At 44.6% G+C, this 20,434-nt stretch overlaps 1 protein-coding gene across 1 annotated transcript in view; it reads left to right on the forward strand.

Annotated features, from left to right (window-relative positions):
• The window catches only part of LOC143422076 (LON peptidase N-terminal domain and RING finger protein 3), a 53,529-nt gene that overhangs the window by 22,439 nt on the left and 10,656 nt on the right, over positions 1-20,434 (forward strand). Inside the window, exons 2-3 of the mRNA XM_076892452.1 lie at positions 18,566-18,684; positions 19,388-19,510. Coding sequence (XP_076748567.1) covers positions 18,566-18,684; positions 19,388-19,510 — 242 coding nt within the window. The remainder of the gene's footprint in view (positions 1-18,565; positions 18,685-19,387; positions 19,511-20,434) is intronic.

The raw sequence follows: 20,434 nt of genomic DNA on the forward strand, positions 1-20,434 counted from the left end.
AAAATTGAAGAGAAACTTATCCGATAAATGTGATTTGAAGACAGAGGGTTCGTTTCAGAAGAGATTAGAAATCTGTCGGCGATATTATTTATAAATTGAATTATTTCAAGATTAACAGACCAAGTTTTTAAAAACCTTTTAACCATGACAACAGCGAGAACCTCCGAACGATCCTTTAATTGCCACGAGCATTTACACAAACCACGCATTGTTTAATCCTACTCGTTATTGAAAGCGCTATTAACTTTTAACACCTTCGTTGCGGTTCGCATGCCGGGTGTGTTCCGAGTCTTTAGATTTAGCACGTATCGACTCTGTGACCGCAGTAAACGTGTTAATTACACGCGTCGAGACACGACGTGCGTACTGTTTTCGAATAACACGCGAGCCACGCTCTAATAAAAGCTTTCCCAAGTTAATACCAAGCAAAGTATTATGTAACCTATACAGTAATGTCGAATTATGAAAAAAATCTGAAAAACGTTCTAACTCTATGTTCAGACCACCTAAAAATACACCACGAATTCGATCAAACGTCAGTCGATCGACGAGTTCTCAGACACAGAGAAATCTCTGAACAGATCCTTCGATACCTCTCGAAGGTGACGCATAAAACCAATTTGCCAACCGTTTCACAACCCGTTCTTGAACTTGCGGTCTCGATAGCCGCCTCATTCATCGCGTCGGACGTGCTCGCGACCGCGAGAGGGCGAACGGACGGCCTGTGAGGGTGCAAAGGGGTGAAAACCGGTGGTGGTTGGCGGGAGACGCCCAAAGTGGACGAAAGTATCTGGGATACACGGGTGGCCGGTCGATACGCGCGGGCCAGTTACGTAAAAGGGAATAATAAGAGAGCCGTGTAGACGTCGCGGAGGCATATTTGTCTCTGATAAGATAGCGGGCTGTCGACGGTCACGTGCTCGTCGCGCTGTCAAACTCCTCTGTTATGTAAACTTCGCGCTTTCCTGGCTATTCGCCATTTATCGACGGCCCGTGGGTTCCACGGCATCGAGCACTCCGATTTATTTTAGGCGCCGGGAGCACATGCGCCGGATATCGCTCTCCTTCCTTCTACCCCTTATCGTTGCATTCACCGCCGGGAGAAATCATTTCCCCGCCAACCAACGCTCCGATCGAACGGTTTTTCTCTGCTCTCCCCCCTCTCTCTTTCTCTCTTCTTTCTCTGTCCCCTGATACGTCCCGGTTCTTTGCCCGTTCCGTTTAAGCACGTTAATACGATCTTGTTTCGTTGGAAATTATACCATCGAGCGATTGCAGATTGCAATTGTCTATTATCGATCTCCAAATAGCTGGAATTAGAACGGTGTAACAACATCGTTACGTAAAATTGAGACTGTCTCCTCTGATTAAACAGAGAAGACCTATTTACGGAATTCAGATCGAATCCGCGATTAAGATCGATGTACGAAATTGAAATAATTCATCCTCGATTTTTATCGCACAATTTTGATAGTACAAAATTAAAGGAGCATTTATACAACGCAAGAGGGAGGAGCTGAGATTCCCAAAGTCGCCTGCACACGCGCGCGCGCCACTCGGCTAAGTAAATCAAGACGCTGGTAACCCGGGATCGCTCGGCACTCGAACATTTTTCAAAGTTAAATGCGTTCGAGGAATGCTCTCGGACAATGAGAGTTTAAAGCCAATGATTGCGTGTTTATCCACTCTGTTTCGTAACGACGGGCGAACACGAGGAAAGTTTCGCGTGCGAAGGGAGGAAGGATAAAGCATGGGGAGGGCCGTTCTGGCAGCGTTCGGTTTTCGGGGGCGTGCACGGCCGACCGCGACATCCGACTTGGATAACGTTTCCCTTCTTTCCAGTTACGTCGAGCGGAAAAGAGTATCGCGGTCGCGACGCGTATCTACCCACCGTGGCTATCGAAACCGGAACCAGGCATTGTCGATCGTTTGCTCGCTGACTGCGATTAAAAGAGCTACATCTTTTTCCTCCTTCGATGAACTGCACCTCGCGGCTATTGATACAACCGTTATGCAATTAGTGACACTGCAAGGAAGAATCTGTTTTTTCTTGGCATTCCATCGTCGTTCTTGTTTCCTATTTGGATTGAAATGTTCGTCGCTGCGCTTGATCTCTGTAGGTTTATATAAACTATTTTAACATTCTTTCACGGTCGTATTCGGTTCCACTATAATTTAGGATTAATACTAGAATTACAGCAGAGCAATAAAAATGACTGGCTCGTAACTTCTAATAAAAGCTCTATTTCGCCGGGGTTTGTTTACGGAGATTTTCCGTGGCGTTTCGTAAAAATACGTTAATAGACGAAACACGTTAAACGTGAAATATATATCTTTTTTTAACGACTCGAGAATCCATCGACGATTTAATTTCCATCGGAGCGTGGGCCACGTAGGCGCGTTTAACGCGCGGTTACGGCGTTTCATCGGGGATCCCAGCTGGTATTGGTGGTTTATACGTGTGCGCTGCCAACCGAGTTTCCACGGATTTGCTCGGTAGTACTTACCCCTCGTAAATTTCCGTACGCGCGGAATCTATTTCTACGTTATGAGGTCGTCGGGATTAATTTGTAATTCGTCGGTTATATTTGCGTGCGTTATTTATCGCGGTTCCACGGACGATTTATGCACGTTTTCGATTAATCTGCCCCGCCGCTGATCCGGGACCAATGAGGCACGCTCCGCGCCCTATCGATTCGGCCACGTTCCGCGACAACTATAATTACTATCGTTCGGAAGACAAACACGAACAGAGGCACGACAAACTAGAAAGCGTTATATCACATTAGCATTTGAGAAAGAGTAAATTCCGATCAACAGAATCTGGAACCCGGCCAAATATTGAACGTTGTAAAAATTTACGGGCCAATTTGTACTCCAAATAGGCACAAGACCCGATATCTCTCGTTTCGAACGTTGTTTTGTACCTTGCGGACGTCGGTATTTCATTTTGTGGCCTTAGTTGGCTCTAGACATACCATTTTTCATTATTCCACCGAGTTCTCATTGCGTGTTTCTACATTTTAACCAAATCTATAGTAAACATTTCATTTGTCTAGTACGAACTACTTTCCTCGATCAGAAATTAAAAAGCTTGTCATCCGTATCAACAATGATACGGTACGATGATACGCAACAAGTGGAGAAACTCGTCTTGGGGCGATCAAAATTGAGCTTGACGAAAAAGGGAATCTTCTGCTAGCAGTTCTTAGTCTCCTTCCTTTTCACCAGATTTCTGGGTATCGCGGGATAAATCGGTCAGCGGTAACAACCTGTACGCGGCGATACGCGTTCACGGCCTATACGTTCCCACGTTAAATCCGCAGTTGACAAGATTAAACCCTGTACCGCGTACCTAACGCGCTTCCACGTACTTGTTGCCAAGTTTGCGGCACGTAAAACACCTGTAACCGGTAGCCGGAGAAAAATTCCCCCCCGACGATAGAACCGGAACGCGTTGCATCGCGGTCATCGATGCTGCGCGCGTTTCGTAACGGCGCGCTTGCGAGCAACGGCTCGCGTAACGGGAGTTACATTTTTGATTGATCAATTTTAAGTCGTTAATCGGCGTCGAAGAGCAAAGGTCCGCGGACACCGCGGTATTCGGAGCGGAATGATCGGTTTAGCTCGCTGATAGAAATTGTTTCGACAGGACGACTTGGCGCTTGTCATCTCTGATATCACCGTTGCTCGCTTCCGCTTTATACAGTTTCTACGTTCACTGGATTTCTGATTCAATGTCGAAGCTAGATTACACGTTCTTCGTTTCTTCCATTACTTGATCGTTGGATCGAAATAATTTACGTTTACGTAATTGATCGTGAAAATTAAAGAAGAAACGATCTTTCATTCCCGAGGGTGCAAGTGTACCGTCGCAACAACGAAGCACAAAAAGTATTCCTTCGTCAAACTCAAGTACATCACAGAGAAAGCGCGTGAAAAAAGGTTCGAAAGTAACAACTCCACGTTCCCCGCGTACGGTTCTAAAATTACACTAGGTGCACTATCTTGGGTTATCTCGAGACAAGCCGTGCCTCCTCGGCGACGCCCACGAGCGACAGAGAAGAAGAGCTGTGCGTCTCTCGAAATAAAAATTCATTCAGAGAGCATCGATCGACGCGAGGAGAGGAAGAGAAGAAGAAAAAAAAAGAAGAAAGAAGCACTGGGAACAGCGGTGGCATGATGCGAGAGACTGAAACGCGAAAGGGTTAGGAGTCGAGCTGCGAGTAGCGCAGACCACGTGGCCGTGCTGTGCGCGTCGCGTAACAGCAGCACGGGCCGAATCTATTTGGTTGTAGAGATCGGCTGGCCGATTACGTAACGATAGATTTATATAAATGGTTACGTTGACACTAAAGCCCCGGCCGTAGCTGCCTCGGCCATCGTTATATTATCTAACGTGGAGCACCGCACGGAGGTACGCCCGATACACCGTACCCCTGCCCGAGGGGATTGCCACGGGCATTTAATCATGGCCACCGGGCTGATCCTCGGGTGAAGCTCGAGCTCGCACGCCTTTTAATTGACTCGCGAACATTTTCGAAATATCGCCAGCTCGTTCTTTGCTCGTCTGCGACGGGCGCCCTGTTTTTTACGGTTGTTCCGAATAAAAGGAACGTTACCAACACGTCGAGGAGGAACACCGTGACTAATGCTCTTTCTATTTAAAACGAGGATACATCTACGAGTGGATTACGAGAAGTTGAAAAAACCCGAGCCTCCTGAAAATGACTTGCGACACTCTTCTAATGAACTGAAATTATTCGTGAGAAATTTGTTACGCCCAAGTGTTGCATATGCGAGAAGGAAATATATATGGTATAGATGTTGGATAAATTAAAAGAATATTGTACAATTACATGGTAGATGCTATTTTTATTTTTCTACTTGCTCAATATAGAAACTGGTACTTTAGGAATACCTTTGCAACAAGAACTTCATAAACTCGTCCAAGGAAAACAATTTGTATCACTTGAAGAACGATGAAGAACACATCTGGGAAATCGTAGGGATTTTTCTCGATACATCCTCGAACGAGCATTTTTCCGTGGACGCGGGAAAGATGGGCGCGAGGATCGATCGGCTGGAAAAGAGGCGCAATTTTTCGTCTGCGTCGGGCGACACTTTCGCCCGGCGTTATACACGTAGACGCGCAGGGTCGACGTTTCTGTCAATTACATAATAAAAAGCGTTATGTAAGGACGAGCGCTACGCATAAAACGCAGCCAGTGTGCTCGTCGACGACCGAACGAAATTAATCGTTTTGATCTTAGAGCGGCGGATACGCGTCGAAGTGGGCGCCTCCGGGGTTCGAGCAACCACCCATCCGGGACCATCGCGCGCACCCCTTGGTACGCTTTAGGGGAACGTTCGCGGCGGACGAAATTGTTAACAAGTTAATAGAGAACGTACTTAGGCCTCAAAATGGAAGGTACGGAGTGTTCGTATCAAATTAATTCGAACTGTTGGGATTAGGCGCGCGAGTCTATTAGAAGATTGGTCAGTCATTTTGAAAAACGTGGCCGTCTCGTGTCCGTTGAAGCCTTAATTGCACGTTTCACGTCGCAACGTTGGGTAACGCGAGTGATCGAAAAAAAAAGAAACTGAAAACAAGCGAGGACTGCGAGTTACAATTTGCAATTGTAATTACTAATTTACATTGTTCACTTTGTCTTTAACTGCGTGTTAATGAACGGCACAGGTAAGGTTACTTTTAATGATGTACAAGTGTATTTCTCGTTCTGACACGAGCAAGGTAGATCTGCTTGCATTTGAATTGCGTGCACCGCGAGGAGTGCTTCAAATATAATATTGGAGCTTTAAGTTATCTGGTCCTATTCCAATCGTAGACAGCTGTGCGTATAGCGAGTAGATGATGATTTGTATGAAATGATTAATTAAAACTGCTTAGCCTCAAACGATTCTGTGAGAAACATATGAAGCTCCAAATATTTTGGAGAAGTCTAGAAAAAGGAAGATTTATGAGCAATCAATTTTGTCGAATTTGTGATTAAGGACGCTTAATACCGGAAGCGATGTAAGGACTGCCTATGCGCCAGACGATACACTTTGAAGAATAGTTAAGAAAGTGAAAATTGAGAGACGATCGGGAGATGATAGGTTAAGAGTCGACGAGAATTTATGGCCTAGTTTTAGGAAAAGATTAAGGCTCGGGCGAGGATTGGAGGGATGATTAATAGCGCGCGCGTGGGATTATAAAGTTAATTTTGTTAGTAATTTGTTCCACGAATTGGGGAATTGGGGTATAAAATGGAAACCATCCGTGCGAATAATTTAAACTTAAGTGGAGACTATTTACTTGAAAAGAAAATAAGCACCATCTAACTAGGAGTAACTGAAGACGCGTAATGGAGAAATTATGTAAAACTGACACCCACTGTTGTGTCGAATCGCAGAGCCCTAAACCATTGTTAAAAGTACACGGAGCAGGAAGTCGTTACCGATAGGAAGTAATCCAAGTTTCCAACGAATTACGTGACTTCAAGGCGAACCAGCGATTACTCCGTAACTCGCTGCCTAACCACTTCTCACGAGCTGCACTTTCGTCCGATTCGTCTCCCCTCCGCACCTACAATCTTCCTCGAAATTACTCCTAAAACGTTCTCGCTTAAACATGTCTCCAAAATTAACCATCAACGTTTGTCACTTACATTTTACTGGAAGTCACCGACGTTTCTGTTTCATGCTAATCATTCTTCGAGGGTACGAGCAACGTTCCACTTTTTGCGACATAAATAACCGGAAGATTTATGACCAATTACGTGTCGAATATGACGACGATCACTGTTATCATTTGAATTCCAATTTATCCGATTGAAATATTTTTCTCAGTTCGCGCAGGAACAGCTCGATGAATTTTAGGGGAGAAGACCTCGAATACTGTCTTACGTCCCAAGGTTAAAGTATTTATAAAAGGACGTGCACTCTCAGTATAGATTGATGTCTTTGGAGATGAAACAGGAAGGGGCTTATTGCATTTACGTATTGTCCGTCGTCGGGCTATCGCGCGCGTCGATTGCCTCGAGGAAGTGGAGAACACTGTAAGCTGAAGTGGCGACGTCAAGGAGGCCGGGAGAGTAGGTCAGAGACAGGCAGGAAACTCGATCGAACGAAAGCATCAGCGGGGCGGTACTTGACCGTGAAAAATGGCCGTGTGTCTGTGCACAGGGAAACGGGTAGCCCCGGTCAGTGGATATCGTCGCTTTCTTGGCTTGGAGAAAGCAAACCGCGTTATTCCTTTGGTCTCCAGAGCCGGGTACGCACGCGGTCCGACTACCTGCTCTGTTTGACCTGCGCCTTTCGGGAAATACCGGTCCGTTTTCAAAGATATCTTCTTGTCTTGGAAAATATCTACCTGCTTTGGGACGTGTCCGTCCGTCTTGGAAAATATCCAGTCGTCTGGGTAGACGTGGGTCCACTAAGAATGACTTGAAAAATGTCTACCTTCGAACGTATCAGTCCTCGTTGAAAAATGCGAGTCTACTTTGGAAGAAAATATCGTGGTCTTTTGTGGGAAATATGAACTTTTCGGATGATTGAAAGAGACGAATAGGAGAAAATTGAATACGTTTTGGAGCTCGTTTTCTCCGAATGCCCTGGTATTTTTTTTTTTTTTTTTATTTACGATGCATGAAGCGAGTAAAAGTTATTTTCCGGTAAGTCACGTAAACTTCTCTTAATTTTTGGACAGAAGGAAGATGTTTTCACCGTTACAGAATCTCGAAGCAGATAGGAAGTAACCAGAGTTTGTACTTTATCGCCTGCGTTGTGGGCGATTTACTTTACGCGACGTTTCGAAATAGAGGTAGCGTGAGTAAGAAGAAAGCGAATCTGCAAAACACTGTATAAATAGCCCAACAGACGTATTAGACGCATAGGTTGTTGTTAATTTTCGAAAGTGGCGCGACGTTACGCAGAAATAAATGGTACCATGGTTACACAAGTCGCCAGGGTTATTTCAGTGGTAAAGGTAATGACGTAAAGTGGAATTCAATTTGTAAAACGATCAGAAGACATCCAATCGTGGCCGGCTAACATATCGCTCATTATACCTGTAAAGTGTCGTTACATAATGTTACCGTTTACAACGGGCACGACACGCGAAACGTGTCAGCTGATAATAAACAATGATTTCTACGCCTCACTTCGAGGAATCGTATGGTCGTATTCGTTCTTTCTTGCAATAATTATTGTTTATTGACGCGTTTCCTTTATGCTTGAAAGTTCGATTATCGAGCGATTGTAACGTTCAACGGAAGTGCTCGATCGAATTTCTGCTCTTACGCGGCCATTGTTTCCAATGTTCATTTCAGTTGCAAATACAGACTTAAGAGATGTATCTAATTTCTGAACACAACATTTTTTCTTCGACATACGTAGAGAGTTTAATAATTATCTAACCTTCAAATATAGTCTACTCAAAAGTCACAATCAGGCTCTTACAATCAGGTGACCTAACTTCACAATTCTTTCCTGCGCGTACAATTTCACCAAAATCATTCCTAAATTTTACCAGAGTTATGCGTGTCTTTCCTCGAATACATCGATAAATTCACGGAAATGCAACAAGATTTCCGTCGAGCAACAACCTACGTGTCGTCTTTATTATGCATGCCAAGATACTGGACTACGGAATCGTAGATAAATGTGCAAAAAAACGTGCATTAATACAAAATACACCGTTATCCTGTTTTCCGAGGAAACCTCAACAATAATACCAACAAGCTCTAATAAATAAATTTCACCATTGTCTGTATTGATAAAACGGATGAAAACACCGGAAGCACGGAGAAGGACTCTCTACTTTCATCCAAGGGATCGGAATTTCGTTGGCGTCTACGCATCGATCTTCTCCCTCCACGCGTACCAAGTGGATTGCAATAATTTTGGCCCGCGTAACGTCTCCGTTCCCGGTTCTACGTAGTTTCCAAGGGGGACGTTGGTGGCGTCAGCCTGAAATTGGCCAAGCGGCACGGTTCGCCGCGATCGGGGAGCAGTAGCGAGGCCCGCGATTTCCGAGGCTGATGCAAACAGGCGCGTACGGGAAGAAATACGCGAGAATAGTTTGGCAAGTGGCGTGTCAAGGGACGCCTGTCGTCTCGGCGCACGTTCCACCGGCCGACACGTGGAGCATTATTGATCGCTGCCAGAATAGAAGGAGGGAATATACGTATATAAGTATGCACGGTGCACGCTGTTGATACGATGCATGCCACGCCGCGCAGTTTCACGCCTGGCCAGCTCGCTGCCACGGATTTCGCGCTCCTCGTCGAGGAGCTCGACGGTTCGTTCTTCGATCGAGTGGGGAATTCCGCTTGCACGGATCAGCGTGAATATACGAGATGGCGATCCGGGGCGATGTAACGAATTAGAAAATTGAATCGTCGTTGAATCGCGATCTGGAGCGGAGCGTGTCCGCTCGGACGATGGCGCGCGAAACGCGGATAGTCGTCGGACGGTCAGGGCCGCGGGGGTTGAGGGAGGGCCGCGAGAGTGCAGCGTCTTCTGGTCGCGTCCCTCGACACGCCGGTGCAGCTGCATCGGGCGACGCATCGCCGTTGGATCGAATGGACGTCAGCCGTTCCGGCGCAAACAGCCAAGCGTTACGTAAAGGTCGGTCACCCGGCCGCGTACTTCACCGGCGTGATGTCGTTGCTGGTGCTCGCCGCTGCTGTTGCTCGCTCCAACTGTACGCCACCGCGGCCCGTTAACTCGCCTCTCGAACTCGACCTTTATCTCTTTCTCACGCCTTCAGCCTTTCGTCCGTCCATCTCGTTTCGTCGGCGTTGTTTCGTCGATTTATTTCTTTCGTGCCACTCTCGTTGCGTAACATCGTTCACGGTGATGACGTGTAGCCGGTGATGCGTTCGTGTGGCCTGTGAAGGGTTCGAAAGTCGAAGCGTCGTGAGAGGTTCAGAGACGCCAGCCTCTTCGAGGCAAGCTTTTACGACGGATTTACCCGTTTAAACGGTCTCGTAACGCGAATGTTTGCTTAAAAATTCATTTCCGATTCGTTTTGCATGCTGCGGTACCTTCGAGTTTGATTAGAAAAATTTCCCTCGAGGAGAGGTATTCAAGAAGCGAACGCAAGGATATTCCTGACGATGGTTTACTAAACACGAGGAAGCGTGACTCATAGGAACTTTTAAGCTTCGGTGAAACGTTACACGCACTGCTTTACGATAGTTTTTACTGCCTGCTTTTCAGCGAAATTGTTTGTGGTATTAAACTTTTATATGTGGAGAAGGATGAATAAAGCAGAGGAAGTTGTTGCGGAATTAGTATAATTTGCTTGCTGGGAAATCGGAGTAACCCTGTTCGCAGACGGCAGAGCAGCGTTTTGATTATCTCGATGGACGCAGTTCGCGGCATCGATTCGCGAAACAACGCGTTGCTTCGTTGTCTAGTTGACCGAGTTGCAAATTAAGTTGGTACAGATTTCCAGGGAACGTTGTATAAATCTAACCAGCCCTCCGATTCGATGGAAAACTTTGCTGTCAACGAAACGGAATGCAATTAAAATTGAAACGAATTCTGCTATTTTAGATTCAAAATAAGTTGCAAAGTGTATTACTTATTGTTGCACAAAAATCTTTTCGCTGTCGAAATCGTAGAAATTATAAAAATTTCTAAATAATTGTAACAATCATGGAGGCACCGAATGGTGGATTATTAAGATGCACGAGTAGCGAGCTCCAGTAGCGAGTCGAAGTTGGTACCACGAGTTTGGCGTTATGAAATTAGAGGTCTCTCAGGTCACTGGTGCTTCTGGGCGGGTTCCAAGAGTGTGGTCGTGGACCTGGAGGATCTACGGCCTAGTAATGATGACTAACGGCAGTTCCTTCTTCTACAAGGTTGTTTTTTCTCCCTATTGTAATATTTATACTACTTTTTCAAAGTCACGCGTCGGATTGATACCGTTGTTCCTCTCTTTTCTTCCTACCGTTCCTTTCGTTTTGCCAAAACCTCGATACGAGTCGAAAGATCGAGAAAACTGTTCGACAGAATCGACCAACCCTAATTACTCAACTTCTTTCGACGCTCTAATGGCGCGTCCAATTAATTATCGATATAACTACTTACATTTTCTCCGTGTTTTTACTCGCGGTAACAGCCGCCTATTTCACGCTCTCCTCTCGATTCAGACCTTATGGATTTCTTTTCTCAACGCGCGATTAACTCGTAACGAATCAATGACTCGTTTTTTAGCCTGTCAATTTCTTCCCCGTGCTCGCTAATGCCCCTTTTTTGCCGGCGAATCGCGAGCGCACGCAGGCCAACGCGAGGCGCGTTCATCGACGCGACTCCGCGTCGTTCGTTACAAGAGTTCGAAGCTTCGCCGCGTTTCGACTAAGCTGGAAAAAAGTGACAGTGAACGATTGCGCGGCTCCGATGGAAACGCTTCAATGACCGTGAAGCTCTAATCGACGGTGCTGCATCGGTGATATTGATTCATAGCGTAGATTTCCAGGTAAACGCTTTTTCCTTTTACGGGCCGTTGTGTAACGTTTCAAAAGCGAGTCGGCTAATTTTGGCTGAAATCTAAACGCTACGAATCGCGTCGTTCGGGTAATGAAAACAGTATGAAAGTACGGTTTCTGAATATTCTTTTGGTGATCGATGATAATTTTAGATGTTATATAAAGTTGTTGTTCTTAGCTGTTTCGCAGCTGTTCTCATTCCTTATGTAAAGGACATTGCTCTAATTAAAATCAAGCATACCAAAGAAAATTGAATATTCAAAGTCGAGCGATGAACGATATTCTCGATAACTGCTTATGTTACACAGTAAATATTCGAAAATACCTGTTAAAGGAATAACAGCGGTTAATTGCTAGGCATTCTGGTAGTTATGTTGAAACTTAAGTAACGCAGTCGCGAAGAGCACGCGAATTGAAGTAAAAACAAAGATTTTCTAGTCCTCAGATGCAGTTGCCAGCGTACGTCGTTCCGAGAAGAAACAAATCGGTAGCCGGACGAAGCAGTTGTTAAACCCGTTAACGCAACCTCTTTAAATCGTAATCGAGTTGATTAAGTGGGATAAGTGTGTAATCGATTACTCGGTCCGTATCGTGGCGATCGTTTCTCTAAACAGGAAACAGTGATCTAATACTTCATAGTATAATTGATCGTATTAATAAACGAGGCAATTAATATCGTTCCAAGTGAGTAACGATTTTTATGGTTGGTTGCAATTAATGTCGATAATCGTGCACTCCGTTCTTAGAATAAATGACATAACCGTCCATTCGCAATTTATACGCTTTCTCAATAATAAATTTAGATATATATTTTCTTAATAACACCGAATCGTCGACGAAACAATTTCTTCATCTCAGACTGCTGCCAAGCAAGGTATCGAGTACACGAGACTAGTCAAATTTTACGGATTCGATTTATCTCGTTCGCGTTCGCGAGTCACAAAAGAATTTTAGGGCGTCTACTTTTAAACCCAATAAAAAGTCCCACAATGAATGGTCTTAAATTCCGACGACACTTTTACACGCCCTACGCTGATTCATCCGGCCAATTTAACGAGCCATCTGGATCTCGTTCGTCGGTCGATCACGTGTCCCCCGGCCGAATCCTCGGGGAAAGCGTTTTAATATCTTTCGCGGATGTTTCAGCGGCGAAAGGCCGCTTGCACGCGAGACTTATAAGGCCCCATTTGTCAGGGAAAACATTCTGATGTACTACATTTGGTTAATCGGTTAGGCTGCTCCCGTTTTTTGCCCGTCTCCACACACGCGCGGGCAGATTATTCAACTCGCGTCTGTGTGGACCCTGCGAGGGAGGCATCGCGGCTCGTAACTCGTTCTGGGAACGAACCTTTATCGATTGAACCCGACATCCTGCTCTCGTGCCACGTTTCTCAGAAGGCCCTTTGTCTTTCTTCGTATCGGATGGTTCGAGGTTAAATATGGTCCACGATTGAAAAATTCAAAACGAATTCGATGTCCCGTTAATCCTAGTCAGCCGTTCCTATCTTCACCGCTTCCGTCAGCCATCTTTTCTCGATCGTTCGACTTGTGCTTCAGAAATATTCTTTGAACCCTTCGACGAACCTCGAAGTACCGTTCGATGTTTCTGGTACATCGCCTGATCATTTTTAAGGTCAGATATTAAAAGCTGAACTAGATTCCACCCTCCAATAATTTCGGAGATACTGGAGCGTGAAATTTCACTCGCGCCATAAAGGTTACGCTTGACGAAAGGTTATAGAGAATTATGGGAAGTTTCATGCTGAATACACCTACGCCTTTTTCATTTAAAAATATGAAAGTTTTCTTCGATATCTTTTATTCGCGACAAGGTTTCATATATTTCTTGAACGCGAAACTTATCTCGTCTCCAGTGTGATCACTTTTTTTACTCTTCTCAGATGCTTACAAAAGTTTCGCAGTAAATTTCAACGGTGATCTTTAAGATGGAACGATACCTTCACGGATCTTCTTTTACAACCGTTTCCCGTAAACTGCAGGAAGTCGAACCTTTTTCCTGTTTAAAGTTGTAAACGTCATTTCAATGTTGGCATCTTTTTCTCCTGAAAGAACGTGGAATTTTAAACAGAGGATTTATGAGCGGCGTTCGCTCGTTAAGGATGTAAAGCGCTCTTCTGTCCGCGGTGCCGCATTCAGAGCACGCTGTTAAGGATGTAAGCGTTCTTTCAACTCGAGCGTTTACGTCTAAACGCGTTTGCAAACAGAGAACGCTATTTCCAAACGGTTAAACGATCGATCGCGATTGCTTTTTATGATGATTAGACATGTAACGTCGTCGTACATCAGAAAATACTAATTTTGAAAATACAGCAAGATCATAGATAAAAAAATTAACATTGTAATCATTGATTAACCCTTAAATAATGACAACCGTAGTTTCGAATAATATTCTGAAGCCATGGTACGTCGCCACTGTTATCGACGAGTAAAAGATAGTCGCTCGTTAAGGGTAGAAAGTACCGCAAGATTAAAAATGAAAAGGTTACTTATATAAAGTAATAAAGTCGCGAAATACGAAATACGGAAACGATGTATCATGCGTTTAAAAGTAAGATCATTCAGAGAAGATTATTTGCACGAACGTAAGAATACGAGGGTTCGTTTGCAGCTGCGCCGTTCGTAGATACGCATTTGCCACTTTGTTCCTAACGAGGATAATGTTATTCCGACAAAATGCAAATCGAGCCTGTCGTTGAAATAAAAGGGTGATTGTAACCGGATGTTCGGGGAATGCAGTTTCAAGTTTTACGCGGATGTTCGCGGTGCACAAAGAAGCCGCTGCGTTCAGTCGCTTGCAACAGCGTGCAACGCGAGCGCGTCCGATCGGTAAAACGTATTTTCAGACGACTTTGCTTGAATTTTAAACGGGGAAAACTGTTTTGGTATATTTCTCGCTCTCCGTTCTCTAACCGAGACGATCCTCTCGCGGCGTTCTCTTCGCGAGATTTGAAAAGAAAATACAAATATGTACGTGAGCGGGGTTCGAGAGATTTCCTTTGAAAGCGATTCGATTTCTATTCTATGAAAAAAAATTGCATCGGGACATCGAATGCACCGCGGGTACGCTCATTCGTGCTAGCAGCCTGTTGTTTCCCGACTTTTTCACTCCACGTATCCTTGTTTCACGGACGTCCGTGTCGGAAGTACGGTATCGATCCTTCGCCACGGACGGCGGAATATTTGCCTTCGGGAAGCGGACCTTGTCGCAGCTTCGTGACAATTTTACGCAACGCTATTTTCGAGCGTTACGCTTTGAATTTCTATTCCCAGTCAATTACAAACACAAATGCCTCGAAGTACAGCGGGAACATTCCTGAATCATCAACCTTCAAACTTTCCTCTAACCGCATAATTCAAGTATCTCCAAAAATGTCAGAAAATTGACAAAACAGTTTGCCTGTCACAGACACGAGTAACTCAAACTGCGCTGCAACGACGCATCTATTCTACTTGCAAAGTTCAAATGCTCCCATCGCTCTCGACAATTGCGCGAATCAACGAAATCTGCTCGCGAAATCTCTAGAAGAGAGCTGGTATATCACGCCAGAGTGATTCTACTCGGCCATTCAACCGTATGGTTGCCATTCTTCTGTCATAAACGCTGTTGTCTGAACGCGTTTCCTCGAGTGACAGCGCGAGGAATGGCGACTAACGAGCGCGCGATTTCGGTAGTGGAAACGGACGGTGCAGGCTAGACGCGGCGCGTCCTGGCATCGCGAGCAATGTCATTGCCTCCGCGAGCTAGAGGCCCTCGCTTGGTCGAGGACGGGTTTCCGGCACGCGCGATCACCGCCAATGCCAAGTCGAACCTCGATTCATCCGAGGTCCATTTATCAATGTTGACCGCGGGTCTGGCGACGTCGTAAATCTTCTTTAAACGCCTCTCGCGGATTGTCGCCGCGCGCGACAATGTCGATGCTGGAATTGCTACAATGTACGAACCCTCGATCGAACGGATCGCTCCATCCGCGTGAGCAATTACGAGGAATATTGGGACTTGCGCGGCAGCTGGTAGCACCAGTTGCTGATAACAGCATCCCAACGCTTCGAGTGTCGATGTAACGCTTAATTCTGTACGATAAGTCGATTTTTAACGTTGTGAACTTTGTAACATCGATTGGTCACGTTACTTGTGGATAATTACAGAGTTGAGATACATCTGTTAAAGGAGAGCTGAAGTTATTCGACTGATAAGTAATGGGTTATATTTATACGGAGTTTTATGATTCAATGTGTAAACTTCTAATCGAATATTGCTGCTCTGGATATAATATTGAGTTTTTGAATGAAAGCTTTATTGTGGTATTGAAACAGGTCAAGTTTTGCAAGCTTCGTGTAATAATGTATGAATACTCCATTGATTCCTTATCGCGAAGCATATGTATGCAACGAGTTGCATCCAATCTTTACAGCGAGTTTATTTGAGCAACAGATTTTCTCCGAGTGTAAATTTTTTCTAAGAAACTCTTTCTCGTAAAGAGAAATAATTCCATAATTTTTTTAAAGTTGGCTTTCGTATCAAACACTCGGATAATCTGAAAAAAATTCGATGCATTTTGTTCGAATTACAATCGTTTGACGCAGTCTCGAGACAGTGACAAAATTTTTTCCTAATCGCACTTGTGACATTCATTCTCGATTAGAAAACGGATGCCATTGAAATCACGACCGTGTGCAAACCTACGTCGAGAAAGTTACACGACGATGCTCCAGCGTGACTACACGCATTCGGGTTAGACGAGCTCGTAGTAAACTTTACCTTGAGCAAATTATAGGATGAAACGGTGCATTAGATCCGTTTGATCGACGCTTACGAGAGGATAAAGCGAGTGAAACCGTTTTGTTTACTTTCGAACCAGCTTAACGACTGGATTTAGCAGTGTAATGCGATATTAATTGCCATTGCGCGGAGGAAACTTCATCGGTTCTTTCATTTTTTACGTTTTACGAAAGCCTTTCAGCGTAATGCGATTGATACATAGAGATATAAGAAGAAACGACGGTATATTTCAACGTCGATGCAAATTGCATCGATAAATGATTTTTGCGATAAAATTATTTCCTCTTTGTAATAGTGTACAAAAAAAAAACACGATTTCTATTCGCGGGATAGCAATTTTATTTAGTTTATTGTTCCATCAATAATTATTTTAAAAATCCGAAATAAATCGAGGAATAATATCATTCTCAATCGACGTCCTTTCACTTTGAAGAATGTGTAAATTCATCGAGAATAGATTGTTGTTCTTAATGAAGCCTTTCCGCGATGAACGTTCTGTATAAGGATATAAATGTCTAATAATAAGTTATGGCGTCTGACACTTTACTTCCATTAATTTCCCTGAAAGAAGTGAAACAAAACGGTCACCATAAATCATTCTCACGGTACTCGAGAGCGGACGTTCGGTTTCAACCGCAATAACAAAACTCATCCATTCAAAGATCCAACCCCTGCCGGCTCGGATGGACGCGGAGAACAACGAGCATTCAATTCAACCGTCCTCGTCGCGTCGCGTTATATAAGCCAATTAATTAGTGCGGTTTAATTCGACCATGCTAATTGCAAGCTTTCGCTCGCATTCTCTGCCGATTGTGATGTTTAAACTGAACGTTTAGCAGTCGGGGCCTCTTTACTCGTGGAATTAAAAGTCAACCAGTTGTCGCTCGTGACCTGAGCTGTATTTCACAATGCAGACGCGTATTAACAAGCGATTACTTTGAGAGATGTCACATTATTCGAATTAAAATTATTGATGAACGCAACAAATTCTAATTGAACTAAATCACGGATAGGATAGTATTGCTGTTGAGTATCCAAACAAAATGGCACGTTTTCCTTGATTAACAAGAGAAACGATCCACACATGTTCTCGGAGCCGAATTTGGTCGAAGGTCGACTCGATCGGAAAGAAAAAATTATTTAGCACATCACACGATTTCGGAATAAATTTAACGAGGACCGCCCACGCGTGTATTGCACAACACGCCTCGACTGGTAAACGACTCGCATCGCGTTGTTACCTGATTACCGCCGCCATCGTGTTCCATCGACGATAGCCGCACGAGATTTCGTACGTAAGAGCAGAAAATGTCCTGCACGATTTCAGATGGTTAACCATTCCACGACGACCGGCCAATTTCTTAATTTCTCGGCTCTTGTATAAATTATTCAAACACTTGGAACCGCTTCGCGGCTAATCAACAGTCTCATCGCGGACTCTCGATGACGCGCACGCTTATCGAATAGCGATTCGAGGGATAAGAGTTGTGCGGCGCTTTGGAGGAAGCGATTCGGATCGTATGGATTTTTGTATTCGCAAGGAGGTTCTTTCACGCAAATACTAACGAACGAAGGCTCGAGCGAACGCACACTCGGCACATGACGCATCACCTGTGTGCACAGGTAGAGGCAGTCTATAAATTATTTACAATGTATGTAGTCATTTCTGCGCGCGGTGCAAGGCGAAAGTTCAATTAGAGTTCGCAGGTACATCGATGTAGTTGAGAAAAAAATCGTGTCGCATTGATATTAAGACACGTCGGAACACGGGAGACTCTTTCTACCATTCATCCTGTCTGTGTTTGTTACAACAGGTTCTAGCTACTTGTACGATACACCTCGGCCTAGTTTATAGAATTACCTTGCATACCTAAAATCAACGGTTATGTAAAGTACGTCGTGAATTTGCATATTAATTTCAGATCGATTTAAGCGTATTAATTTCCACGTAGCCTACAAACGACTCGATCGAAGGACGCGAAAAGACCAAGGTATGTTCCTGTGCGTCACTCGGTTCGACTCGAAATTTATGCGAGACCCAATTCTCCTACGAAAACACGCGAAACTTTAAAAACAGCAAAGCGTAGCGAATGTATCGGTTTCCGGGCAGTTACGCGAAATCCTTCCCCTCGATTTAATCAGAGGGAAAAGGTTCCCGTTTCGAAGCGCAGGGGACGATATCGTTGCCAAGAGAAGTCTCGCCTGTACCAGTCGAAGGCAATATTCTAGCCGTGCTTTACGTTCCTGTTTCTTCCTGTTTCAGCGCCGAACAGCCCACTCCATCTTAGCAACAGGGCTCACGTTCTGCTCCTGCTGAATAGGCCTCAAGCGTCCCTCACGGATGCTGATCATGCTGTTAGGCTGCGACCCGACTGGGGCAAGGTGAGAAACTCCCTCTTCGCCTATGGGCGCGTTATCGCGTTAGAACAGCGTGTGCAACTAGTGTTCGAGCGAACCTTTCTCACTGCGTGGGAATATTACATTTCGAAGCTGTAATTAGTCAACTTTTCGCGCACCACTGTCATACTTTTCTTTCGCAATTTCGTCATTGTAAGCTAGAACTTTCTTTAGGAGGTTAAAGAATAGAGTATCGAAACGATAAAAAGTTTTTCGCGAGGAAACTGTAACATAAGAGCCAGCGTGTTTCTTCTACTTGGCACGCTGTTCGATCAGATGTTTGGCGACGTATTGTCCCTCCACCCTTAACCCAATCCTGATCCAAACACACCCAAACGACACTTAACGTATCGTCCCCTACGCAGATTTAAGGGTAGATTAAATGTTCAGTTCAGAACGAGCATCTGGTTTAGAAAATAATAGAAGGAATTACTTACAGTATACAGTATAATTTTATATTTATATTTATCGTTCATAAAATTAAAGATAGTTAATGTTAAATTAATTAGTATTTAAGCTGTTTGCCCTATTCTTTGCCTCCTCATAGCAAGTCTTTTAATTATCGTAACCTTTTCATTTTACAACGCGAGATGTCGATTGTTCACGATGAATTCGCTGCAAGAAATATTTTCACCGATCAAAATTAATCGGATTCTAATCGTTACTTCTATTTCGAATCTGTCGATAGGGTCATTACAGGCGAGGGGTGGCTCTGTCGGCGCTGGGCAGACACGAGGAGGCGCTGTTTGCCCTTTGCATTAGCGTGGCCATCGACAAGAATCCTCAGGCTGTCCGTCACGAATTGATCAAGGTATGCTGATTTTTATTTAGCCGTAAATGTTACATTGTGCCGCGAATAACATTCACCTTTCGCGCCTTCTGATAAAAAAACTGTACGCGCCTCCTTGGCATATTCCTGCTGGAAAAGAATCTCGCAGGACTCCTTCGCTCGTCTCTAGATTTACTCAGATCTTAATTACTTCAAAGACCAAAGTGCTCTCATTCTGTACTCGTTTAAAACATTTCTCTAAATTCGTCATTAATCAAAAAAAGAATTTATTTCATTTATTAATATCAATTCGAATCATTTGTTAAGGATCAGATTCATGTAGACAATACCATTTTTATGCATTTTGATATCAATTTGCCCAATGAATCGTGCACGGGTCGATAAAAATTCCATCTCGAACTTAACGGGTGTAACTTATGGACGAGACTATACAGGCGGGAATAAGAATAAAACATCCCCTCTAACGAACGTTGGGCGACTAGGCGTCAGATCTCGCAGGGAGTCAACGACACGATCCGCGAGTAGGTAATTCTCGACGCGGAACGAAATCCTCGGTGGGGGCTCCGTTAGCGTTTATTCTCATTTTAATATGTTCGCGAGCGCGATGCACGACTGCGAGGGACGCGTACGCGCATGGCGAACACGGTGCACGGACGAGCGTAAGAGAGATCCAAGATACCGCCGGCCAAGTCACGAACGGTACACACAAAAGAAATGGACGTCTGCGCGCGACGGCATTTCCGGTACGGCTTAATGACTCGGTATGATAGCCGTCAGGTGAGTGACCCGCGACGCGTTGGGGCGATGATAACCGTTCGGGGCTAGACACGCCGCTCCTCCTCGCGTCACGTCTGCTCCATCTTCGTTCTGACTTTCATGCCAATTCTTTGAATCTGTCGTCGATACTCTTATCTCCTGGTTTAGAACAGCCGTATATTACGAGAG

The sequence above is a fragment of the Xylocopa sonorina genome, chromosome 3 (genome assembly GCF_050948175.1).
Source record: "Xylocopa sonorina isolate GNS202 chromosome 3, iyXylSono1_principal, whole genome shotgun sequence".
Lineage (NCBI taxonomy): Eukaryota > Metazoa > Arthropoda > Insecta > Hymenoptera > Apidae > Xylocopa > Xylocopa sonorina.